This window comes from Populus trichocarpa, chromosome 1, assembly GCF_000002775.5.
Source record: "Populus trichocarpa isolate Nisqually-1 chromosome 1, P.trichocarpa_v4.1, whole genome shotgun sequence".
NCBI lineage: Eukaryota > Viridiplantae > Streptophyta > Magnoliopsida > Malpighiales > Salicaceae > Populus > Populus trichocarpa.
The window spans coordinates 13,793,932-13,820,683 of record NC_037285.2 but is presented as its reverse complement, the minus strand read 5'-3'; the positions used below and the strand labels follow the sequence as shown (position 1 = coordinate 13,820,683).

The window sequence follows — 26,752 nt, the reverse complement described above, 5'->3', positions numbered from 1 at the left end:
AAAGATAGGGAGATCCATAATACTCTGTTTGATTCAGCCCAAAAGCACCACTATTGGAAACACCAATCACGAAACGTTTCGGATTTGTTGTCTTGTGAAACAAGTCGAGCGAGGCTAGAGAGTTCAACCCATCTATCTGACTACCTACAAAAGCAAAGCAAAGCAAGGTTTTCACTCCCAAGAACACGTAATTGTTAAAGCATTTTAGATCCAATCAAAGATGTTTCTCACAAGGTAATGAATAGGCGCTCCGTTACAAGGTCCCTTTTCATTATAGTTTCCTTCTTTCTTTCTTTTTTTTGACGATTTGTGATTGTGTTTTTAAATTTTGATAAAGGACTGAGTATGATAGAGGAGTGAACACTTTCTCTCCAGAAGGAAGATTATTTCAGGTTGAATATGCCATTGAAGCCATCAAGGTAACCCTTTAAAACCCTTCCTCAAAACCCTTTTCATGTTTCCATTAAAAAAGTTCTCATCTTTTTCTTTTTTTCTGAAATTTTGCTCGAAACCCATTACTGAATGTTCGATCTTGTGCGCCTTATTTAGCTAGAAAAGGATTATTTTGGGATTTCTCAACTGGGTTTTGAAGAATTAGTCTTGTTAACTGATGTTTGGTAGTGATTCATTGTGATGTTACTCTTAAAACCACAGGATGTAGCAAGTTTTTGGGGGCTTTCCTTATATGATAATAATGGAGTGGCCAAGTACTAGGAGCCCATGAATTTACTGATAGTTGTTCTATTATCAACTGTATTTTTTGTTCATATGGGTGCTTTAAGTCTTAGAAGCAGATGTTGATGACTAGCTATATGTTCTCTAGGAAATCTTGCTTGTGGTTCTCCTTTTGAAACGAATTAACTTTAGTAACTGCCTTTAAATGCATTAAGTGGTTTAAATTGTAAGTCCTCATGATCTATCTAAATAAGCTAAAAATTCGAATGATTAATTGTATTCATACGTGTTTATAAGAACTTGGAGAATCTCTCTCTCTCTCTCGTTATATGTTCATTTGAAAGCATTGATCTCTGGTTATCAAAGAACCTAAGAGTTTTTTAATTATATGATCTCTTTAGTGTAGGAATATGAGTGTTTGTGGAGTTTCCATGTTGATGCATTATTACCCACTGTCAGGATACATCATTAATGACATATTCACTTAGAACCATAGCAATGTGGAAACTATCAGTTCTCCTTTCCAAGTAACCTGCAAAATTGTAATTTTTTTGGAAATTGTTCTTTATCTTATTATTTGCTTTTTTGTCCCAGCCTTACTTCACAACAATGCCTTATTATTTTCCCTCCCCTCCCTTTCAATCTTCTCCCTTTGTGGTCTTAATTAGGTTGCGCTGCTGTTTACATGATTGAAAATGAAGTTGTGTTATTTTAATTACAGCTTGGTTCAACTGCTATTGGCTTAAAGACGAAAGAAGGTGTTGTACTTGCAGTTGAGAAGCGTATCACTTCACCTCTGCTGGTTTGTCTTTTTCTCCTTGCATCCACTTTTTATTTTTATGGTATTACATTTTTTATTCAGCTTTGACTTGATAAACCTAAGAATGGATGACCTTGATAGGCTAGTTTGATGATTTCCTTTGTTTTTTTTATGAGGATGTAATATTTTGAATTTCCAATAGACATAATTACATATTGGAGCTCCTATGAAATGAGACTAGTGGATCTGGACTTTCTAGTTGATTCAAAGAAGCGGCAGTTCCTTATATTTGACTTCTGATTTCTGAAGAGCTTTCTAAATTAAATAATCAATCTCCATCATGATTCATAAGCTCTGGAACTTTTTCCATGTTCCATGATTTATCTGCAGCAATCCTAAAATCTGATTGGTATGTCATATTCAGAAGAATTGTCCTGCAGTCCTACTGTTTTTATGTAACAGGTTCGTCATGTTTGTGTAGGAAGTACACTTTAACTTAGATGTAGAATTTGTTTACTGGTCACATTTGGTAATGTTTGAAATATAAATGATTATAGCTTTGTTTCAGTCATCATTTTATTTTAATTTGCTTTTCAGGAGCCCAGTAGTGTGGAGAAAGTCATGGAAATTGATGATCATATTGGATGTGCTATGAGTGGATTGATTGCTGATGCTCGTACACTTGTTGAGCATGCACGGGTTGAAACTCAGGTATGTTTGTCGATTGTAATTTTTTGCTGCTGTCATGACTTAGGCATGGTGAGATAGCTCCTGCACTGATTTTTTTTTTCTTCTTAATTTGTCTTGCAGAACCATAGATTCTCATACGGTGAGCCCATGACAGTTGAGTCCACAACGCAAGCACTCTGCGATTTGGCCCTGCGATTTGGTGAAGGTGATGAAGAATCCATGGTAATAGTTGCTTACCTTTTGATAATTTGTTTATATTTTTCTAAAATCTTCATTTATGATATTCTTTTTGTGGTCATTTCCTAAGCTACAGCTGTTTTTATTCATTATGATGTGCCTCTAGAGTAAAGATGTTAAAATCCTCTTCCTTTTACTGACAATGATGTATGAGGATTATTCTTGAATATCAGTTTCCTGTATTTATCTCTTAGATCCAATTTTGATACTCATGATCTCTAGGTATAGCACGTCAATACCAAGATATTTTAAATACCAGAAATGTATGATCAGCATCGTTTGTTAAGATGCTTTGGATGCTGTGGCGCATCTATTTATCATCAAGTGGTTTATGTTGAAATTTTTTACTTTGTGCCTGATCATCCTCCTGTGTTTTGGGAAGATAGGAAAAGCAAGTTTCTGTACTTGCTGCATTTATGTGTGAATGAATGTTTTTGGAACAATTTTTCATACCATCATCTAAGGTTGAACCTGGAAATATCAATATTATATGCATTTATTCTACACTTGTTATTTATGAAGATCTTTCTCCTTTGCAGTCTCGACCATTTGGGGTGTCTCTTCTCATTGCTGGTCATGATGAGCATGGACCCAGCTTGTAAGTATTGCTCCTGTTTGATTTGCTACAAAATCATTACACTGCCACATGTTACAATGGCTTTAAATTAGTTTGTCATTTGGTTTCAGATGCTTTCTTATTGGCACATAAACAGTTAGTACTTGTCTGGTGGTGGTTTTTTCTCCAAGGCTCCTTTTTTTCCTCTTTTATTTAAGATACCCTGTTGGATCTTACTCTTTGGCCCCAAGTAGTAGGAGCATGTCCAAGCATGAGGCCTACTGTTTTCAAATGTATAGCAAGTTAACCTCCCATAAAATGCCTATAATCTCTTCCTGATTCACTCTCTTTCTCCCTCTGCCTATGGACGTCATCTCCGTTTCATGTAATCGAGCTGATATCTTAGCATTTGTAATTGTCATTCCTCCATGCTTCTTTAGCTGCAAAATATGTTACATTAACTGTACAGTATATACTGAATGAAAACTTCACGTTCCTTGAGGCCCTGTGGAAACGCTCTTTGTTGTCGTTGCTCTTTGGCCTAAAACAAGAAACTTTCATTATGCAGGTATTACACAGATCCATCCGGCACATTTTGGCAGTGCAATGCAAAGGCTATTGGTTCAGGTTCAGAAGGTGCAGACAGCACTCTGCAGGAGCAATATAACAAGGTATTGCTGCTTAGACTCCTATTTGCGCCCCCCCCCCCCCCCCCCCTAGAACACTGAAAGACTTCATAATACAATGCATGGAGTTGGGATGACAAGGTGGTTGATGTTTGTATCTTTTCAGCCTCTGTATCTGAGGTGCCCAAATAATAAGTTGCCATCCTTGCTAATGAATCAAGTTCATTAACCTTCTTGATGCCCTCTATCTTATCGTATACTTTAAGATTAGAAGTTGGAAGAGTGACTGATTTTGGTAATCATGTGCAGGACCTTACTCTTAAAGAAGCTGAGGCAATCGCTCTCTCTATTCTAAAGCAAGTCATGGAAGAAAAGGTGAAAAAGCTTTATTCTGCGTAGTATAATGTGAAATTTGTTTGTATTTATGAACGCAGGAATCTCTGTCTGTTTTCACTTGAAGATCAAATTGTTTAATCAATCGAACTGTTTCAGTGTTTGCGTGTTACACTTCATTACCATTAACTGGTTTCTTATGCTAATGATTTCAGGTGACTCCCAACAACGTCGACATTGCCAAGGTGGCACCCACATACCATTTATACACCCCTGCTGAGGTGGAGGAAGTCATTAGCCGCCTTTGAAAACAATCTTCTGAAATTTCCTTGAAGAATTTTCCCTGTTGTTTCCTAAACTGATTGAACAGGGTACCCTTTTTTTTCTAAATTGTGTGATGTTATGGGATTTGGGGACTCAACTTGAGTGAGAGCTAAATGTTTTATTTTGACTGGTAACTGATGTGAGTCCATGCTTATCTTCTATTTTCAAGTCCCTAACCCCAAAACATCTTTCCATATTTCCGCATGAAAATTTGTGCCTCTCAAAAGACTGCGGTTCTCAAGGGGCTGCAGCCTTCTAATTCCAATCGACAAGCCTCTTTCCGGAAGACAATGTCTGCGTGCAGGCAGTTGTTTCCAGGCTATGTTCATGGTGGAATTGTAGCCATCCAGCCCCCCAAATCTCTTTGAACAAAGCCCAACGCTCCATTTTTCGCTAGCACTCTGCTCGCTGCTATCCAAAATTTACCATTGGATGAGGTGAGATCGGGATATGGCAGTGTCTTAAAAGTGGCTTGAAAGAGACAAGTCTGCATCACTTGCCCAAATGTTAGTAGTACCTTAACCGGCTATTATCATACGGGAAGTAAGGGGACACAGCGTTTTTTTTTCTCTCATGGCTTTTCGTATTCCTAAATACCTGAAATTAATATGAATTAAGAATATACATATAGATATCAAGTCAAAAGTAAATAAATGATAATACATGATTCTAAAATATTTCTCGATGAAAATAATAATTATTCTAGATTCACCAAATATAAAGGAAGGTAGAATGGTAGTAATTAAGATTATGATTAGTGTTTTTTGTTTAAAAATATATTAAAATAATTTATTATTATTTTTTTAAATTTATTTTTGATATTAGCACATCAAAACAATTTAAAATTATAAAAAAATAATTAAAAAAGATTTTACAACATAAAAAAAATATTATAAATAAAAACAACATAAAAACGCAAATGTGGGTTTCTCGTCAAAGCCATGCTCTCTGTGGATGATCACTAGAACTATTTAAATAAATACGTACCAACAGCTGCCCATTTCACCACAGTTGCATTCTGTAATTTGTAACTTCTTATTCTTTTGAATTTTATTTTGTTGTTTTTATTTCTACGTTTTAGTCTTAACTGTTAATGCCACTATACTCCATGAAGATTTGGTTTTCAATTCTGTACTTCATTTTACTTGATCATATAAAAAATTATAAATAAATAAATAAAAGTGAACCACTGTGTTGCATGACTTCAATTTGTAACTATGCACGTAAAAAAATAAATAATGTAAAACTAATAAACATATGCAGCATGCTGGGGTAAATGGCGGTCACAATGCAATTACTGACAAATACATATATATATATATATATATATATATATATATATATATATATGCACACACACAGTAAGATAAAACAATTCAAAGCTTGAGAGTTGAGACTGTTTAGAAAAGCATTTGAAACATGTTTTTTAAAAATTTAAAAATTTATTATTATTTTGATTTCTGATATTAAAAATAATTTTTAAAAAATAAAAAATATATATAATTTTAATATACATCCAAATAAAAAAAAATTAAATAACAATAGCAATCACGATATTAAAAATACTCCTACCACCTTCGAAAGCCAGAAACAAATCCTGGGAACTGACAACTTCTGAGCAGGGACGGACGCACAACTAGTCAAAACTCAAAACATGGAACTCAGCACCATTTTTATAAAGACCTGCAATGCCACAAACCATGCGTAGGTCCAGGTGGACCATCCATAGTTGGGGACTTCTATTACCTGCAACTTGTAAGGATCCATTTTTGAGGGCCAATTGTTCTGCATGAAGATTTCTCAACTTCGTTTTCAAGAAATGTGATCACAAGCTAGGATATATTTCTCGATCACAACGAAGCAAAAGAAACTGTCCATGCCATAAAAAAAAAAACAAAAAAAAACCCTATATATCCTTTCAAATAGAGTTCAAGGCAACATGAAACTCTTGTGAAACTAGTCAACCCTAAAAACAGTTCAAGGGAACTAGTCAACCCTGAAAACAGTTCAAGGCAACATCTTATTTTGTAACTTTTCATCCCTCACTCGCGAAACTCCTCCATGAAACTCTTGTGAAACTCCGTGAGACGGGAGACAACAGCTGGAATCTTATCTTCTTGAGGCAGTATGGTGCACCTAAAATGCCAGGTGCCCGGAACCTTTTATGAAAAAACATAAATTCACAGAATCAGTCATGCAAAAATGTTCAAGGAGAAGATAAATTAGTTTTGTACATCTCTTCCAACGAAAAAAGACAACAAACCCACCTGCCTAAAGCCAGAGCCAGGAACAAAAACAATTCCTGTGGCATTGAGTAGGCAGCGACAGTAGAAGTTATCCGGAGTTGTTTTTGCAGCTTCTGCAGCTTTAATTGCCTTTTCAGACAAGCGGATGCAGGGGAAGAGATACATTGCTCCTTCTGCTTTGTTGCATGTTACACCGTCTAGCTTATTGAATGCGTCTTCCAGAGTCTGTTGTTATGTAACAAACAATTATCAATACTACAAGATAAAAAAAAGTGGGAGAAAAAGAAGAGAAGTTTTAACTTCCAAGCAATTCTACAAGCTGTGCATCAGAAATGCCCAGAGAATAGCAAGCATACACTACACATACAGTATAAAAAGCAGTATTAGAGAGTCTCTGCTACACAATTTTTACTCAAACTTAAATTACCACAAGTTTGCAATAACTTCAAAAGATATCCAATAAATTCCAAAAACCAGTTATTTCCTTGTAATTTCATATTTTATCTTGACTATGTTAACTAAATTAAATTGACAACATTGAACCGACCTTTGCACGTCTCTTTAAAGAAGAGAGGATTCCATCTTTCTCTGCAGAGTATGATTCATATGATTCATCTCCAACCTGCATACATACACTAATGGAGATCAGTTAAAATAAGAAATGAGTAGAATCATACTTGTTCCTTTTCCTCTGTGTTCTCACTAACAATATGACCAAATGCTAAATCAAGTTCGCCAAAGCTTAGGCTGGTCTAATCTTAGATCATAAATCCAAATGTCACAGGCATAGGAAAACAAGTCAGTTACTAAAAAATTGACCTTAGGTGGGCTCATGACAAGACTTGCAAGAATTTGACCAGAAATGTTGGAGCATAGATTCACAGATGCAAGTTTGTATATTTGCTCCCTTATTTCAGGACCAAACCCAGTGACTTCCATGTAACCTCCTCTCTTTCCACACTCTCCATAGTAACCTGAAACATTACAAAAAAGGCACATGCTTCACATATTTAATTCAAAAAATGTGCAGGAACTCTTAATTTAGCTTGAAAATCAATTTTACCTTTAGAGACAGACTGAAAAGATACCACAGATATATCTTTTTCACCATACCCCATAGAGCGAGCAACCTTCTTAAATGAGTGGAACTTCTTTTCAGGAACATAAACATTTTCCTGATAAACCTGTATAACATTCATTAGGTAAAATTACGTGGCCAATCAATCTAGACATATGTAGTAAGAATCCAAGAATTTAAGGCTAGTTCAAAACTATTGGGATGCACCTACCTCGTCTGCAAGAAGAACAAGACCTTCTTTCTTGCAGAAGTCCACGATCTCTTTCTGATTATTCTCTGCAAGAACCTGGAACATGGACAAAGGAAGTCAAATTATACAAGCAAGCCAGAGAGTTATTGGCTCCATAGTACGAACAATATTTGCAGAGTTTTAAATACTTGCTTGTTTGAAAATCTAATCCAATTTCTGTAAAGCTAATTACTGTTTACCTGCCCTGTTGGGTTGCCTGGATTTATCACAACCAAGGCCCTAGGAGTAATTCCCTTGGACTTTGCATCTGCCCATTGCTTCTTCAGCTCAGAAACTTCCAAGCCCCATCCAGTTGCTTCATCAAGATAGTAGGGAACCTGAAAGAAGCGTAAGGTTCTACTTCAAACTCAAAAGTCAGCCTGGTAATGTTCAAATTTTCTATTTTATCAAGTTCATTTCAACTCTATGCTACAAGAAGAGTTGACAAAGCAACTAGCAACTTGGTTAATCCTTGCTTGGCTCGCTGCCATATGTCACCTAAAAGGCTAAAACTTCAACACATGGAGAGCAACCAAAAAACTTGACTTGAGTTTCTGAATAGCATTTTTATATAAAAAAGACAAACCAGAGTACCACCATGGAGAGCAATTGAAGCAGAGTACAAGGGATACTGAGGAATGGGACAAAGTATTCCATCCTTCTCTGATCGTATCAGTAACTGCATCATCATGTGGACCTGGCAATAAAGAAACACAACTAGTTTCATGTGATGTGAGCATAATACATACACGTATCTCTGTCTATATGGGATTAAATGTTACCGCTGGGCTTGCACCATCTGTCAAGAAAATATCATTTGGATCAGCAGGAAAGCCATCGCGAGCTTCAATTCCAGCAGCAATTGCATCACGCAGTCCTTTGATTCCCTGATGTGGAGAAGGAAAATTTGATTCATGCTATCTACACCACAAATATTCCATTTGAACGAAACTTTTCAAAGTCTACAAGGTGTAAGCTTTATTGATAACCTGACTGTGACTATAAGCACCAGTGGCCCTTCCAGGAATTTGATCAAGAATCTGCCGAGCTCTCTCTATGGCATCAGCACTATAAAAATTCACAGAAATGTATCAGTGTCCTAAAATATTTCACCTACTCAATAAAAAAGGGGAGAGTTCTTGTATAAAATCTGAATGATAAAAATATAGGCAGACTCAAGAATTCAAGGTTAACTATATTTCCCTAACTGGTTCTTAGTAAAGAGAAAATGGTATGATCTGCTTTCTTCAATTTTGGTGGAAACAAGCATAAAGAGAAGTCCAATGATCACATGAAAAGTTTAAATACCTGAACAAACCCCGAGTTTCACTTTTGTCCAGAATGGAAGGATGGTCACATAATGCAAGAACCTAAGCAAAAATAATCAGTGGTGAGAAACGCCTCAATTAAATAAAAAGCACAGTCCCCTACAATGCACTACTATAAACTTACCTCGCGGAAAAAGGTAATAGGCTGCTGACCAAGAGACTGAGGATTTCCAATATTGCAGTAAAGTATCTGCCATAAGATGAATCACAAAACAAAATGGAGTCTTTAGGGAGCATCAATTGAAAGGAAACATGCATGTAGCATCTCCTTTTTCTTGTTCTTATAGGAGTTGATCAAACTCATTTTATATAATCTCAGTTGAAACAGAGAATGTCAATTCCTAGAAAACTTAAAATCCAGCACACAAATCTGCTTTCTGCAAAATCAAGTGAAATTTCCATTGAATCTAGTCGCTAACAAAAAAGTAACACAACACAATGATAGCATCAGGAACAAAATCATCAATCTACCTTAGGGCAGCTTAACCGTGCTAGATAAATACCAAGTTTATGATCCCAACAAGAACAAAATGTCAAGGATAAAAGTAACACCTCATCAAAGGGACGAGAGCCTGGCTTAGACTTCAACTCTTCCTGTACCGCCTGTGTAAGATGATGGAAAATTCATGATCAAATGCAGTGCATACAGCTCCAATAACACAATCACAAGAAAAGCTCAAACTTCAAATAGAACCATCCTGCCCTTCTTAACTTTGAAGTGCATAATACCGCCAGTCATATAAATTACCTGTGCAAGGGTGACAATCTCACCACGGACAGCATATTCGCATTTCAAAACCTGGGAAAACAAACGAAATCATAGTTAATAAACTAGGAACACCAAGGAGGGGAGAAAACAAAAAAAATAAAAATGCAAGAGAGTTCGAGAAAAGTTACCAATAACCAAACACTACAAGCTCAATCTCAAAAACTTCACGATAAAATTCAATTTGAAAGCAAGGCCAAACACTCCTTGACTTTAGTAAAAATGATTAATGGTCTTTTAAAAGGTGAATCGCATTTAAGAATTTTAAAATCGATAGTGCGCGGACAGCACAGAAAGAGCTTTTGCATGTCCTTAATCAAGTTCTATAGAATATGGTATTATCACCAAGCAAAATTAATACTTTGAAAGAAATAAAGCTATAAAATTTGATAATCACTAGGCCTATGAACATTGCTTACTGGACGTCCAGTTCATGAGCAGAACGAGAAAAGGACACAGAAATGTATCCATAAAAGAAATGGGCAAAGACAAATCAAGCACCGCACAACCCAATAGCCAGAAAGGGAATCTAAAACAACAAAGAAAAACAGAAAAGACAAAAAATAATATAAACCCAGAGCATAAACCCCGAGAGCAAAAAAAGAAAAAAAGATGAAAAAGATGAAAACGCAGAAAAAATCAACAACGAAAAAGCAATCAAACTGTAAATCAATAATAATAATAAATAAATAAAAAGCAGCAGAAGTGATGTTAAAAAGAAAAGAAAAGAAAAGAGGATAGGCACCTTGGGATTTATGGTATCAAGAGAAACACGAGCCATAGATGGAGGAGGAGGAGGAGGAGAATCAAGAAGAGAGGTAGAAAACAGGTAACGTGAATGAGAAGAGGATAAAGGACGCAGCACGTTTCGTTGATTTTGACAGGAAGGATTAACTGATACAATAACGAATCTCCGCGTCCTTTTTATACAAGTGCAGGTTTGTTCTTACATTTTAAAAATATATATTTTTCTATTTTAAATTATTTTTTTATTTTCAAATTATTTTGATATAATATCAAAAATAATTTTTAAAAATTAAAAATATTATTTTAATATATTTTTAAATAAAAAATACTTTAAAAAATTTTCCTAGTTAAACTTTTAAACACCACTAAATATAACAGATGCTATTTGATAAATGGTATAATATCACACCAAAAATTTACTACAAGAAACGCCCCCGAGACAGTGGGCGTTTTGTGCTTCTGAGAAGAAAAAAAAAAAAAAAAAGCAGACCCGATTATTTTTATGAAACCGACCGCGAAAAACTAGGTAGGAAAGGGTTGTTTCTGCGTGCCATTGGTCTGGTTTTTCAGTTTGGTGCCCACGGACTTGTCTGAATCCGGTGCAAGTGCATCTCCTCTCCTCGGTTCAACTTCAGATGTTATTTTTTTATTTTAAAAATATTAAAAAAAATTAAATTTACTTCTTTTTTATATTTTTAAATTATTTTAATAGGTTGATATTAAAAATAATTTTTAAAAATAAAAAAATATTATTTTAATATATTTAATAAATAAATATTTTAAAAATAAATATTATCACACTTTCGCGTGCTGCTGCACAAGCTCCTCTTTCGTATATTTTCTTGACCTTTGCAATCAACATATTTTAATGCCCATAGTAATGACACAATTAGACATGATAAGACAAAGAATTGCACGCAATCATGATGAACGCCCTTACTCCTTGACAATTAACCAATTATCTTAAAACCTGTAGGATTTTATGTTTCAGAAGTATTTTTAGAAAGTTTTTTTAAAAAAATTATTTTAAATTTTATTTTTTAGTATATTCAGATCATTTTAATGTGTTGATATTAAAAGTATTTTTAAAAAAATAAAAAAATATTATTTTAATGTAATTCCATGTGAAAAATACTTTGAAAAATAACCGTAATCATATTTCTAAATAGAATGTTATATTTTTAACTTGAAAAACTTTTAATTTTTAATTTGATTTTTAATTTTTAAACCAACTAAAATATCCTTTATTATTTTAAAGATCACGAAGACCTTTATCAATACCCTTCATTGCATCACGCATTACGTGGCTTTTACTGGTGGTTTTTCTTTTATTTAAATTTCAATATCTAAAGCTCATCCTGATTAATTTGATCAGTCAATCCATTAAATTTTAAGTAAAGTTTTTCTAGCGATAATGTGCTCTATACACAAGAATCAAATTTTAATTTTTTTAAGAAAAATAAATAAATATTAAACCACTTGAATCGATTACGTTAATTAATTTTTACTGTGGGTTTAAATTGCTGCTTAATAAAGTTAATATATTTTTTTGCCACGATGCTCAAACGAGCTTTGAGAATCAAGGCCCTGCCCTTAACAGCTTAAAGAATTAATAAAAGATAAATAGCCGCCTTCTTGACTACATGAAGTAGGCAATATTAAAATTAGGGAGAGGAAAAGGCCATCTTCCCTGACTTCATGAAGGAATTAGGTAGAGGAAAAGGCTATCTTGCCTTCTGTTTTCTAGGTTGTATTATTAGAACGAATTCCAAAAGATGATATGATTTCCATGGACTTTTCATTAGAAGATAGAAAAGTCTTCTAAAAGATGAGAAAAGCTGAAAAGGACATATATATATATAAAACACTAATGCTTTAAAAAATGAATAAAGATAATAAAATCATCCTCTTCTAGAGATATTTACCAGGCTTGACTTGTATTTGGTTACGATATTATTGTTAATTTAATATTTTGTATAGTCATTTGATTGGTTATATATTGCATTATAGTATTTATGTAAATATATATTTATTATTAATAAAGACTTAATTTATTTTTAATATTCATATAATATTAAATTAATGAATTTAGAATAAAAATAAAGTCTATAAAACAAAAATGATTTGTAAAGAAAATTATAAAGTTGTTGTAAACCTGAGATTCCTATTATATCAAAGCATTGTTCCTAAAATATTCATGATGTCGATGCTCTCTTAAATATCGGACATTCATTAGAGCTATAAAAACTGGTAATATTATGTTATTTTCTTTATAAAAGAAAGCAGTTGTTCTCATAAGTTGGGGTATAAAAGATACCTAAAACTAATATGTAGGTGTTTGTCATAAGACATGTACACTGAAGTAAACCGCATGAGAATTCCATATGGAGAGATCACTTATCTTTAAGGAAAGGCTCACGTGATAGTTGTGTAAGTGATCCTTAGACTTGATATCACTAAATCATCTTTTATAGAGAATGTTATGCTTTGATCTTGTTATATGTTATCTTAATAGAGGTGATGAAAGATCATTGGATATAACATGAATTATATGAAGATACTTGAGTGATCAAGAGAAGAATCATCATCCTAGGTAAATCAATGAAAATATTTCATATGTTTTCAAATAGTATTGACTGAGAAATCCTTGACCAAGATGAAATGAGATCTAAAAAAAGTTTCAATTCTTATTCAAACGATTAATAACTATTATGTAGAGAACAAATATGATTTACTATGACAAATATATTTCATGCTTTAATATTAAATCGAAACATTATTGATGAAAAAATATTAATTACACTGAGAAATCGGTCACTAAAAGATTAAGTCAAGCTACTAATGACTTTTATAATATTTTAGGATCATAACATGTTGCTAAACGATGTATCTGGTCTTTAAATACAAATTAATTAATTATTTAATTGATAATAAGTTAAATTGTTTAATTTGTTTAATTCTATTTAATTAGAATTATAATTTATATTTGGGTTAACATATTAGAAATCTAATAAGTCACACACATTAAGAAACATTAATAAAAAATTAAACCGAGATGATTTAATTAAGTATGACTTGATTAAGATATATTTTAGAAATTAAGGACTAAAAATATAATTAATACATGGATTATATTTCTAGATCTAAAAAAATCAAGTAAGGACTTGATTAAGTTAATTTATAAAATTATCCTGAATTAATATATAAATATTATTCAGAAGACAAATTAATATTTTACCAATTTATAAGGTTTTTTAAATTTTCTTATAAATAATAAGTTACGCTTCTCTATTTTTAAGAGGTTGTCTAGTAAACAGAAAATTACAAAAATACAAAATTAAAACTAGCATTTTAGACATATCAATCCTTCTCTTCTAAATAAAAATTTAAAAGATTTTTTTTGAATGGATGGTTTGCATGAACTACCAAACAACTACTCCTTACACTTTGAAATCATAGGGTTGATTGAAATGTCACAGTGTTTGCCGACAGCCACGCGCTTCCTTGGATGAAAGAGTCCACTGTAAATTTCCCTGCCTCATCTAATGTAAGAGCTGGCTTGTAACCGGCCTATTTGACCCTTCCATCCACTCTAGCACCAGGCCCAGTATTCTGATACTCTGCATAAAATATAGTGGCAGGTGGATCCACACCACTGACCCATGACATCCAACCTGATGGTCTCAAGAACGGCCCAATATCGGACTGCATAATGACAGCAGTGGAATAATCTTTCCAAGGCCTACCAAGGTAAGTTGGAGCTGTAACATTACCCGATGCAGAAAATTTACAATTCTGAATTGAAATGCCAGTGTTTTGATTAGGATCCTTCTTTCCCTGAGCTGTGATGGTGTTGAATTGGTTAGGTAACGGTTGCCTGGGCTGGATGTTGCAATTTTGGAACACGACAGCGGCATTGCCGAACATGAAGCATGTTTGGGAACGCGGCTGCGGCTGCGTTCCCAAAAAATTTGAAATTTTTTTTTTTTTTTACTAAAATTTAAAATGGTTTGTATGATTTGGATCGTTTTGATGTGCTGATGTCAAAAATAATTTTTAAAAAATAAAAAAACATCATTGGCATGCATTTTGACACGAAAAGTTATTTGAAAAGCACCCGCAACCAAACTGCCAAACATGCTCAAGTCAATGGTGCCGGTAATGTCACAGTCACGGTAGAATTGTCGATTTGAGTGAGCATAGAGTGTGTCCTGAAATCCATCAAATGCACACCGGAAAAGTACTGACATGTCCGAGCCGGACCTGAAGGCCACTGCTTGGTGCTTTTCTGCCCCGGCCGTGTTAATGAACTTGATATCTCTGGCGAAGAAGCTCTTGCCCGCAACAGCTGGTGATCACAGCAGTATTAGTCCTCGTTTTATGGATGTGAAAAGAAAAGAAAAAAACCAAATATCTGAAACACTAACAACATCCTTCTAGAGAAGTGCAAGTGCAAGGCATGGCATGCTCCATTATAAAAATCAGCTTGAATGTGAATCTTTTCTCTTGGGTTTGGAAGGCCCTTTTGGGATGAGAACACGGAGACAGAAATTGGGGAATGCATGTTCTAGTGGCAAGTGTTGCAGGCCAACAAAACTACAGTCATAAAGCAGACAACATCTGTCACATGTGCTGTCGTTGTAGTGCATTAATGTCGAAAGCCAGGTCTTAATAATGTCTATGCATCACTTGCAGGCCCTTCAGGCCTTCACTTGCGTTGGATTATGAGGAAACATTGGGACCATTAGGGAAGATAATTATAAATCACAAGACAGACAAGCACATGGTAGGTACCCAACCTAGATGCGATTAACTTCTTTTTTTTTTTAATGCAGAGATGCAATCTAACATAATTATGCTCAAATCTAACAGAATTTCAGGTAAGAGTTGCACATCATTTCACATGGGGGAGTGGACATCCAAATCCATGTGTCTTTCCTAATCCTTTCATTAGAAGATGGCATTCTGCTACTACCCAGTTGCTCTTTTCCTTTGCAGAAGGATTCACATGGCACATGGACATCAAGGTTCAGAAATTTGGGCAATCATGATGCAATGTGACGTAAGAAAGACACATGGAGAAATCAAAAAAGCAATTGTGAACTTTGAATCATGGATGCATAGACCGATATGTTCAAAACAGGAATGCATAGATGGATTTTGAGCTCATAATTAGAGAAAGCAGGGCTTACCGAAACTGGCAGTAGAGAAGGTGGGAGTTCCATCAACAAAATTCAGACTGCCTGAAATAATAGTCTTGTCCTTCCCATCACCATAGATCATTACATTCCACTTGCTTTTATCCAAAATCACATTCTCCAAATATTCACCTTCCTTAACATATATGATGAATCTTGATTTACTCTTTTTTGGAATTTTTCCTACTGCCTCACGTAAGGTCGTGCAGTCCCCGCTATCGTCTTTCGCCACCGTGACATCCGGCTTCGGAGTAGACATCTGAAGTAGTCTTCTATCTCCTAAACCAACCCAATGTGGAAACCTTGAATTATGGGTTCTTTCAAATCCAAGTAACCTTCTATGAATTGGGATGTTGAAATCAGAAAGCAAACCCAGGATTTTTGCAACAATAGCCAAACTATTGCTAACAAACTCGGTAGAGTTCTCCATTTCTGCCTTGACATGATCAACAAGTGTCTGGTTAAAATGCTTTGTAACGTTCAACTCTTGCAACGCATCTAAACATGTTTCTTGGTCAGTAATTGTAGTGCTGATCCAAGTCTTCAAGTCATCCATCTTAGCTGTTGATAAAATCTTTCCACCTTCACCGACAGCCATCGATGATATGGAGTCGTTGAGTCTATCTACAGCATCATCAAACACGGTGGCACAGACTTTCAAAGCATCTTGAAGGGTAGCGTCATCAATGCTCTGTATGAGCTTATCCGGGTAGTCTTTGAGCTTGGACAGCTCATTCATAGCAACATGTAAAGAGAGCTTGAAAAGCTCCTCTGGGTCCGTAGTGTTTCCTGTTTCAAGGGCAGAGATGCTGGAGAAACATGAGGTTGGGTACCGGGTCACACTGCAAACAGCCTTGAGTGAAGCGGCTGGAGTCAACTCGGGAGGAGGGACCGGGTTGGACGAAGAGTTGTTGTTTCGGTTGTGCAAAACAACTCCTATAACAGCACCGATGATCACAGCTAAAAGAACAATGGAGGAGACAACGACAATGATCAAACGCTTACGTGTCTTTCGCCGGAAGGCTTGCTGCTCGACCTCGTCTACGTACTTTACCATATCCCTTGAAAGAATTGATGGAGTCCATAAACTGCTTAGCTTAGCTTAGCTTTTTGTCGGCACAATCAGCGCGAGGGCTTTGAGGGGAAGTTCAAACTTTAATTGGCGTGTGAGCTTCGTTAAAAAGGACCTGCGAGGGACTTTGGCTCGGTGCAGATATTGGTGTGTGAGCTTCGTTAATAATGTCAAGATACTATTTATAATTTAAAATTAGTGAAGAAGTAAACATCATTATTACCATATTTTTAACACAGAGTTTGTAACATTTCATAACAAGAAAAAACGATTTAAAAATAAAAATAAATCGACAACAAAATCCTTAATAAAGGCCAGATCCATTTTCAAGAGATTTGGGTATCCTCGTGTTGATGCAAGCATCAAATTATCATTATCAGATGGTAGGCGGAACACGATTCCGTGTACACAAACAACAGTACAGTACGCGGAGCCAGAGCTGTAATAAAAAAGGAAGCCAGGAAGAAATTGCTACTGCAGTATTGTACTCAACAATGAATACAAAAGCAAAGAAAGATCCTTCACGCTTACGCGGTTAATTATGCTATGGGGGCAGGCAACACACTTAACCCACTATATGCAATTATGCATATGTCAGTTGATTTTATTGTAATGCCCATAGGCTAGTTTTGTCTGCTAGGCCGGATGTTTATGAATTAGGAACCGGTAAAACTTGCTTAGTTTTAACTTAGATTTGTGGCTCACGCTGGGGGCCTAGTAAAAAGAATTTTAACATAAAAAAGGAATGTTGAGGAAAAATATTTAGTTATTGATTTAATTATTTATTTGAATAATGTAATTAAAAAGATATAATAATAGAAAATATTTAGTTATTGATTTAATTATTTATTCGATGGATCCAATTTTGCCATCAATTTGTGAGACTACCGACTTTTCAACCATTGCAGACGGCCAATTAGCCCTCCAGGAAACACCAATCCTTTGCCATCAAAAAATTTAAAATTTTATTATTAATTATTAATTATTTTTATTTAAAATTAATATTTTTTGGTATTTTCATATTATTTTAATGTGTTGATGTAAAAATAATTTTAAAAAATAAAAAAATATTATTTTAATATATTTTTAAATAAACTTTTTTTTAAAAAAACATTATTATTCTTTCAAACATAAATGAAAGATTTCCAATTGCGCACCACACTAGTCTTTGCCTAAATATCAATAGATTGATGAGCCTTGGATTTGATGGGAATGGGAAAGCGCACCACACTAGTCTTTGCCCTTTGCTTCTCATGAGCAAAAGCGGCATACTGTTTCTATCACTATTACAACAACAATTCCACGATTTGATGGAAAAACTCTGTATTTTACATCAATTTACTTTTAAATGGGACAATGCTCTTCTTTTAAATTGCTTTCTTTTTTAATGTTAACTAAATCTAACCTTAATCACTAAGCACAAATGTTGCGATTCTTATTATTTATTTGTAGAATTCACCACCATTTCCTACCATGCTTTTATTTTTTTGTTTAGAATTTATAAACAATGATATATATGCGTGTCCATTTGAGACAACACAATTATTATTTTTTCCTTGTAATTAAGATGGTTTATATGTATATTAATCACACACCTAGTAGAGTGATATAATCGGACATGAATAAATAAATAACAAGATTTGAACAGAAGACCTAGGGCTGGATCTTCAACACCTGAATTAATCCTTTGAGATAACGAGACTAGTTATTGTCATAAGATTGAATCTTCCTAGAGAGTATTTATGACTGTACTTGGCAATTATTGATCCGATTAATAATTTTAATAAATAATAAATGATGCATAGGGAAGTTAAAAATAATAATAAATAATTAAAAAGTACATAAATTTTAATGAGTAAAATTGGCTGAATAACAAATTCACAAGTTTTATTTTCTATAAAATAACAATTCACAAGTCTTTTTTATTTTGAGTTTTACAAAGCCTTAAATAGATTAAAAATCTTACCTCAACTAAAAAAACAAAATAAAAATCAAAAGTTACAAAAGAAAGAAATATAAAATTCATAAATAATAAGAAAAATCACAGAAATTATCAAAATCAGGATCCGATGCGAGATTTTCAAAATTTAAAGATCTAAGAGTTGAAGTAGCGATTCCGTGGTTATTTTAAAAAAAACAGTCTCTGAAAACTCTTGTAAAAATTTGAGTATAATTAACAGTCCAATAAGAAATTATCGTCAATTTAAGTTGTTTCTTTTGTTTGACATGATCAGTCCTTCATATATTTTATCTGGAATTAATTCTCATCTAATTATAAAAGATACACATCTAATTACTTATTAAAATCCCCCGTAATCGCAAGATCTCCTACATTAATAAGTTAATGTAAAACCCTGGAAGATCACAAGTACTTCTGACAAGGAAGTGCCGGAGATATATGTTTGTGTTTGTCAGAACTGCATGCTTCTGACCAAGTTCATTTCACGTGGTAGCTGGCTTCATTTATACTTTCTTGCCATAATCAACAACTTGCTAGCCGGTTCTTAAACGACCAGTAAAGAGGAGCAAGTCCCTTCAATTTTTGTGATTAATTTGAAACTTGCTTAACGGGCCAAGCTCAATTAGTGATGTGGTTGAAAATCATTGCTGGGCTTTGTGTTAGATTCTTCATGGCATGAAAACCGTGAAAAAACACAGAATTGTTAACCATCATCTCTTTTCTTGTCTTTACGTGGAGAATCCTTATCCTTAATTTATATCGTAAGCAGGCGGGTTCCACAGAAAGTGAACACATATCTTGTAGGATGGACATGTTTTCATCTCTTAGAGGAAGAATGAATATCGACCCAACAAAGCAATGATAATAGCAAAGGTACATGCTCATAAATTCAAGCAACGTCAACAGAGTAAACTTCAATGATTTCACACACTATTATTCATGATTAAGAGTCCATGCTAGGACCAAAAAGAGACAAGCTCCACAAACGGAGGAGAACGTGACAACACCATAAACATGAAACGAAACTCTTAAACAAGGGAATGATAAACTCAGACATGCAGGTGATAAAAGACAACCAATCAACACTCCAAGTACGCAGCGGAGGTAGTTAAGATGGTAGCGTCATAAAAAGACACGTTTAGAGATCCAAAGAGAATGGGAAGGTAGTGGATTTCAACCACGTACTACCAGCAATGAAATTGCGAGGAGTAAAGCTTTTAGCTTCAGTTGCAGCATTAATCACCTTGTATCCTTTCCAGTTGACCCTTTCAGAGGTTGCAGCACCAGCCCCGCTGTTATTATACTCTCCGTAATACAACGTGTTCAGTGCATATTTTCCCCTCCACTCGAGCCACCCAGCCGGGTTTATCACATCACTTATGGATGATTGCATGACAACCGTCCTTGAATACTCCTTCCAGGGTCTACCGAGATACGCAGAGAAATTGCTCCTGACTGGCAGTAGATCAGAAGTGGCGTGAATCCTGCTTTTCTGAATTACAATGCCAGTGTTTTGATTAGGATCGCTCCTCCCTTGGGCTGTTATTGTGATTGTTTGGCCTGGATTGGGACGACGAGCATGGATATCACAATCTTGGAAAACAGCTGCGGAATTGCCGAAGATGAAATCGACCGTGCCTGCTATCAAACAATTTATGAAGAACTGACGATTTGCGTGGACATGGAGGGTGTCTTGGTATCCAAGCACGTTGCATTTGTAGAATGCCGCGCGGTCAGAACTAACACGCAACGCCACGGCTTGGCGGTTGGACGGGCCGGCTGTGTTTTGGAAGGCGATGTCCCTGGCCAGGAATCCTTCACCCATTACGGCTGCATTGTTCATGAGAAATGTTAGTATAAGAGCCTAAATATCTCTAGAATTATTCTATTTGTATCAATTTTTCTTAAAAAGAAAAGGAACAGTGTGCAAAATGAATGGATCGAAAAACGAAAAATACCAACGGTGGCAGAACGGAAGGCTGTGATGCCATCCACCACACTCCTACTTGCTGTAATGATCGTTTTCCTTCTTCCATCTCCAAGAAACATTAAGTTAGTCTTATTGATTGGTACTTGCACAGTTTCCCTGTAAACACCTGCCTTGATTCTGATAATGTACCTCTTACTGCTTCTCGTTGGGGCAGCAGCAGCTGCAGCTGATACTGTACTATAATTCCCGCTGCCATCAGCAGCCACCACCACATCTGGTGTCAATGATGATGACTGCAACAACCTCCTGTTGGCTACTGACAACCACTTTGGCCACCCACTTTCATTTCTACTGTTTTCCTCCTTGAGATTCCTCTTTGTGGTTTTAAGCTCATTGGCAATGCGAGTGGCTGTCATGTTCATGTTCATTGCCAGAGTATTCATGCACATTTTTCTAACATTATCTACTCCATCCGAAATATCTTTACGCACCTGCTTGTCTGCGGCGGTATGAGAGAAACCATCCATGATCGTGTCTTGGTAGGTTATGCAAGAACTCAGTGGGGTATTGATGTCCGGCTCAGTATCTTGATCGCTAAGAGGAATCTCGTTAGTATAGTAATTGAGACTGTTTATAGCATTTTGTAAATCACTTTGAGACAATTCATTGTTGTCCGTGGAAGTATCGAGAGCATCATTTTGCTGATTGGTGAGTTTCATCTTATTGGTGGTTTTGTAACTCTCTATACCGGCGGTATTGGTGTCAATAGCTTGTTGAGTGGCTCTTATGGATTCTATAAGAACATCGTTTTCGTCGTTGATAGCTGCCAAACTGGCAGCAGCTCCAGGGCCATTGGCAATCGCAGAGTAGCACAGTTCTGGGTATCTTGTGGAGCTGCATGACATCTTTATAATGGAATGAGCAGCGTCATTTTTGTTGGAGTTCTGTGAATTTACGGGAGTAACAACGGCAGCTATAGTGGCGACAAGCAAGAGAGAAACAAAGAGAGCTAAAGAGAGGCTTTTGTTTTTTTGGGAGAAGGAAATGTGCTTGCCAGAATCTGATATTTCGGTCAAGCTTCCATGATCCTCTTGGATCATTTTGATTCGACTGTGTAGAAAAAAAAGGAAAGAAATGAAGGGCGGGTATAGAGTCTGTAGACTTGCAGTGATGGTGTGTTTGATGGAGCATACACAAAACTGGACCATATATATAGAGACAAAGAAAGCAATTAATATTAAGACTTGGGATTTAGTGTTAATGTATATGCTGGTCTCCCTTGTGGCTTGTCGATCTAGTGTTTTGTGTTAATTTCTTGTTTGTAATCAGAAAACTCAAGTGGGGTCCTCCCTTTGTGACTGGAAGGTTTATATTAGGGAAGTCATTCCGATTCCTCTATCTTCTTCTGCTTTTCTTTTTCTTTTTCACTTTTTATATTTACAACGTTAATTTGACACTGTTTTTTTTTTATTATTATTATTAATGTTGATGTCTGGGCTAACTTGTGTGTACCTCAACTAATTCCACCAGCACTAAAATTAATGACCATGTAAACCTTCAATGACCATCATATTAGTAACCACATGACTCGAACATGAAATCACATGAAGAGCAAACTTCTTAGTCTCAAGCTATTATCACTGAGACCATGATTAATATGACACTACTTAATTTAATTCAGTGGGTTTGTCCTTTTCTTTTATTTCAATTCTTATGTTATATACTACTTTAATTGATTATTTACTTGATTCTTGTACAGGAACTTTAGGCATGCACGTTAATCACGACAATTGAGTAAAATTACGAATAAAGTTAGTAGAATCCATATTATGAGTCTGATTTTCAATCGTTAAAACTTCATACAAATTAGTGGAATGCTTAGAAACTTTATAAAATTGGTGGGTTTTTTATTTAAATTTAAATTATTAATTTCAAAACCAATGATTTAGATTTCACCGAAATAATATATCACTAACTGAAAATAAGCCAAATCCAAGGAGTGTATATATGTGTCTATTTAAAATTGTTAAGTTCTTGTAATTTGAAATTAAAATACATGTCATTTCAAAAAAAAAAAAAAACTGTTTTGTTTCCCATGTTTTTTTAATTAAAAAAATAAATATATTACAAGATCTACTATTTTTTAAGTAAAAATATAACAACTAATTACCAAACAATATTTTTATTAATGGTGAAAATACACTCCTGGTGAACCCTTTTCGTGTATTTTAATTCTTTTTTATAAAATCTTTTTTGCATGCTTTTTGGCTTTCATAGATGACTTTAAACACCTTATTATTTCTATTCACAGAGAATATTATTTTAAACCAGCTTAATTAATCATGATGTGAAAATATTTTTTTAATGTAATTTTGTAGGGAAAAAAAACAATTTATAAAGTGAAAGGAACAATGTAAGACTCTGATGACATCATTGGCGTGATGTAGAGCTATGGCAACAAGGTCCCAGAAGGCAGGAACATCTACCAGAGAAATGTTACTTTGTAATAAATTAATAATGTTGGGTCTCCTCCTTCTCCTCCTCCTCCTCCTCCTCCTCCTCCTCCTTCTTCTCGCTTTATTCTTCCTTTTCCTTTAAACGTTCATTCATTATATGACTACTCATAAAAAGAACTGGAGATGCTAAAGAGGGAAAATGCATCGAAATGGAGTGCAGAAGAGGGAACGAAGAACGGAATATAACCAAAGAGGGAAGGATCTTTTAATAGAATCACACAGAAAGCATTGTTTTTTAAGCTTATTTCACGAGTCCCTGAACAATATCTTTGATTACTGCACCATCACAAGTGCACACATATGATACGATATTCTCATAAATAAATATTCCTCTAATTGTTTCTTATCAAGGTAGAATTTATAAGTATTCTATGATTTCGATTAAGTTCTTAAGTAAATACAAGGTTCCAAATAAAATAAAAAAGTTATTTAGTGTTTTAACTAGTTTGATTCTTCACACTAATGAAGCAAAAACAAAAAAAAAATTAATGCAAAGAAATAAATGGGTGATGATACAGTTCTTTTACCATGAAGAAAAATTATAATTGTTAATTAAAAAGTTGATACATGCAATTAATAAAATAGCTAATGGCTATTTTAGACTGGAAAATAATAAAAATAAAATTCGATACCCAAATTAGTTTTTTTATAATTAGAGGGACCGGAACCTAAGACTACCACAATCTTTATATTTACCGATGGATTTTTCCGTTGGTATTTGCACTACCATTCCGTCGGTAATTAATTTACCAATGTAATCACCGACGGAAATGCTCTGTCTGTAAATCTTTCGTCGGTAATTTTTTGTACGTTGATAAGTCCGTTGGTAATAAAAAAATATTATTACTGATGGATTTAATGACGGAAAAGGCGAGCAAAAAACAATTATCCGCTTCATTCCGTCGGTAATTCCCTCGGAAAAATATCGTATGTAATTCCGTCGGTAATTATATAAATTTTTTTTTAAAAAAATCTATTTTACAAAACTATAAAATAAATAAATTAATATTAATCAACACTTTATAATACTCAAAATGCTTGGAAAAAAGAAGAAGAAAGTCAACTCAAACAAATTTGCAACAAATAAATAACACGAAAAAATAAATTCAACTAAAAATATTCATATGAAAAAAAATCCTACAACAACATTCATACAATTATTAAGAACAAAAACAATTAAAAATAAAATAAAAGACAAATATAGTGAAAAAAAGAAGAAAAAAGAAGAATTTTTTTTTTTTACCTTAATGTAGTTGCAAGTGAAGCTAAGAAGAGAAAAAAAAACAAATTCGTAAAGTATACTAATTAAAAAAAACTGAGAGGAAAAAATAAGAAAGGAGAAGAAGACATACTCGAGCATGAAGGAGAAGAGAAGGAGTTGAGGAGAGGAGAGAAGAGAAGAAAAAGAAGAAGAAAGGAGACGGGTCTGTTGTGAAATTAGGGATTCTAGGCTTTTTATTGGGGTATTTTACCGACGGATAATTAAATATTAATATTTTTAATCATTCCATCGGTGATTCCGTCTGTAATATTTAATTTAAATTTTCAAGTTAATAAAAAATTTTGAGAAATCGCCAAATAATACCGACGCATTTTCAATCCGTCAGTGATTTTGTCTGTGAAGAACAGTAATTAACAGTGTAGTTGGGAAGTGAATAGTTCCAGAACTCTCTGTAAAATACCGACGGAATTATCCGTCGGTGATCCCCTTTGTAATTGACATGATGAATAGTGATTCTGTTGGTAAAAATGGCACGTCATTATTATTTTTTTGCTTTTTTTAATCATTTTTTTCCCACTGTAATTCCCTCGGTAAATACCGAGGGAATATTTCTGTCGGTAAAATCCGTCGGCAATTTACCAACGAAAATATTCCCTCGGTATTTCCGTTTGAATTTATCGAATTTCTGGTAGTGTAATAGCTAAAAAAGATAGGGGACTCAAATGTACTTTTCAAACAAAATTGAAAGACACCATCTATTTTACCCTTTTTTTTTTCAGTCCTTTGTCTTTCAATTCAATTATCTCTTTAAAAAAAACATGCAATCGGATGCTAATTTAGGTTGATAAGAGCTTAATCGTGAAAAAACAAAAGTTTGAAAATTAAATGAAATTAAAAAAAAAACTATTATTCCAATCCACATATATATACAAGATGGTGAAAAGTGATTTTGAAACAGTAAAAACACCACATCATTTATCTTTTCTTATAATAAACATCATATAATATAATAATATAATGTTCAATCTTATAAAAAATCAACAAAAAAAAAAGTTTTTCAAAAAGTTTTCAAAAAAATTACAAGCCCAGTATCATGATCTTTATGCAAAATATGCGGGTTAAAAAACTCTATTTTCGACCATAACCTTGCCACTATTTCGTTGATATAAATGACTTTTTTTAATCATTCTCCCTATTTTTTCAACAGTATTTTATTCTTCAATTATCATACAATACAAAACAAAACAAAACATGCTTTAAAAACAAAAAATTTACATCCTTAACCATTATTTTTTAAATAAAGAATCTGCCAAGAAATTAATTATTTGTGAGTGTTTTGTGTTAATTTCTTGTTTGTAACCAGAAAACTGAAGTTGGATCCTACCTTTGTGTTAAAGATGGTTCTATAGTAGGGTATTACCTGTACTCTCACTTGGGTCTGCGTGAGAACTTAAGTAGAAATACTTTAATTTTCAAACTAGACTAATGAATTTTGAGTTTATCTTCTTCTTCTTCTTTTTATATTATGAATACTTTTCTGGACATAATTCACAGATGAACAGCCACTCCAAAAAATCAAACTCGAGGTGATCGTATACCTTTTCCTCTAGCAAGTCATTCCGATTCCTCCATCTTCTTCTGCTCTCTTTTTTCAATGTTCGTATTACACGTTAATTTGACACTACTTAATTTACTGGGTCCTTATCTTTTCTTCTCTTTTCAATTCTTATGTTATATACTACTTTACTTTATTCTTATGTAATGTTAGTACAGGAGCTTTAGACATGCACGTTAATCACGACAATGGGGTGCAACACCTCACTCGACTTGAAAATTATATCTTTGAAGGAGAAAAACAAAAAAAAAACAATTTATAAAGTGAAAGGAGCAATGTAAGACTCTGATGGCATCATTGGCGTGATGTAGAGCTATGGCAACAAGGTCCCAGAAGGCAGGAACATCTACCAGAGAAATGTTACTTTGTAATAAATTAATAATGTTGGGTCTCCATCTTCTTCTCGCTTTGTTCTTCCTTTTTCCTTTAAACGTTCATTCATTATATGACTACTCATAAAAAGAACTGGAGATGCTAAAGAGGGAAAATGCATCGACATGGAGTGCAGAAGAGGGAACGAAGAACGGAATATTATAACAAGAATCTCGTCTTCATTGCCAGGCATTAGATGTTCTTGCTGGCAAAATATTATGGATAACCACTAAATCATTTGGCAAAATAAGAAACATAAACTAGCTCGACAA

General features: G+C 34.3%; 4 protein-coding genes across 4 annotated transcripts; 1 reads left to right on the top strand and 3 right to left on the bottom strand.

Annotated features, from left to right (window-relative positions):
- The first annotated feature begins 49 nt into the window (after positions 1-49).
- LOC18094673 (proteasome subunit alpha type-5) lies at positions 50-4,335 on the top strand. The gene is made up of 9 exons (XM_006369022.3): positions 50-234; positions 338-419; positions 1,397-1,477; positions 2,033-2,146; positions 2,246-2,347; positions 2,902-2,960; positions 3,487-3,589; positions 3,854-3,919; positions 4,093-4,335. The coding sequence occupies exons 1-9, from the start codon at positions 221-223 to the stop codon at positions 4,183-4,185; spliced, it is 714 nt and encodes a 237-aa protein (XP_006369084.1). The 5' UTR covers positions 50-220; the 3' UTR covers positions 4,186-4,335.
- A 1,503-nt stretch (positions 4,336-5,838) lies between these two features.
- LOC18094672 (alanine aminotransferase 1, mitochondrial) lies at positions 5,839-10,754 on the bottom strand. Its single transcript, XM_006369021.3, has 15 exons — positions 10,594-10,754; positions 9,831-9,881; positions 9,635-9,685; positions 9,207-9,272; positions 9,063-9,124; positions 8,744-8,822; positions 8,537-8,641; positions 8,341-8,451; positions 7,955-8,092; positions 7,737-7,811; positions 7,511-7,631; positions 7,267-7,421; positions 6,995-7,069; positions 6,469-6,672; positions 5,839-6,360 (listed from the first exon to the last, which is right to left on the bottom strand). The coding sequence occupies exons 1-15, from the start codon at positions 10,627-10,629 to the stop codon at positions 6,244-6,246; spliced, it is 1,446 nt and encodes a 481-aa protein (XP_006369083.1). The 5' UTR covers positions 10,630-10,754; the 3' UTR covers positions 5,839-6,243.
- A 3,073-nt stretch (positions 10,755-13,827) lies between these two features.
- Positions 13,828-17,190, bottom strand: LOC18094671 (pectinesterase 1). The gene is made up of 2 exons (XM_052451326.1): positions 15,788-17,190; positions 13,828-14,943 (listed from the first exon to the last, which is right to left on the bottom strand). The coding sequence occupies exons 1-2, from the start codon at positions 16,848-16,850 to the stop codon at positions 14,639-14,641; spliced, it is 1,368 nt and encodes a 455-aa protein (XP_052307286.1). The 5' UTR covers positions 16,851-17,190; the 3' UTR covers positions 13,828-14,638.
- A 2,543-nt stretch (positions 17,191-19,733) lies between these two features.
- On the bottom strand, positions 19,734-22,040 carry LOC18107806 (pectinesterase). The gene is made up of 2 exons (XM_006372087.3): positions 20,784-22,040; positions 19,734-20,655 (listed from the first exon to the last, which is right to left on the bottom strand). Exons 1-2 carry the CDS (start codon positions 21,961-21,963, stop codon positions 19,964-19,966), a joined length of 1,872 nt encoding a protein of 623 aa, XP_006372149.3. The 5' UTR covers positions 21,964-22,040; the 3' UTR covers positions 19,734-19,963.
- Between the last annotated feature and the right edge of the window lie 4,712 nt (positions 22,041-26,752).

Coding starts and splice junctions, on each gene's coding strand:
- LOC18094673 (XM_006369022.3), top strand. Junction 2,961..3,486: donor GATGAGCATGGACCCAGCTT/GTAAGTATTGCT, acceptor TTCATTATGCAG/GTATTACACAGATCCATCCG. Junction 3,590..3,853: donor TGCAGGAGCAATATAACAAG/GTATTGCTGCTT, acceptor AATCATGTGCAG/GACCTTACTCTTAAAGAAGC.
- LOC18094672 (XM_006369021.3), bottom strand. CDS start 10,629: ATGGCTCGTGTTTCTCTTGATACCATAAATCCCAAG. Junction 8,642..8,743: donor GTGCTTATAGTCACAGTCAG/GTTATCAATAAA, acceptor TCTCCACATCAG/GGAATCAAAGGACTGCGTGA. Junction 6,361..6,468: donor CTGGCTCTGGCTTTAGGCAG/GTGGGTTTGTTG, acceptor TTTTCATAAAAG/GTTCCGGGCACCTGGCATTT.
- LOC18094671 (XM_052451326.1), bottom strand. CDS start 16,850: ATGGTAAAGTACGTAGACGAGGTCGAGCAGCAAGCCTTCCGGCGAAAG. Junction 14,944..15,787: donor CTTCTCTACTGCCAGTTTCG/GTAAGCCCTGCT, acceptor TGTGATCACCAG/CTGTTGCGGGCAAGAGCTTC.
- LOC18107806 (XM_006372087.3), bottom strand. CDS start 21,963: ATGGTCCAGTTTTGTGTATGCTCCATCAAACACACCATCACTGCAAGT. Junction 20,656..20,783: donor CTTCCGTTCTGCCACCGTTG/GTATTTTTCGTT, acceptor TGAACAATGCAG/CCGTAATGGGTGAAGGATTC.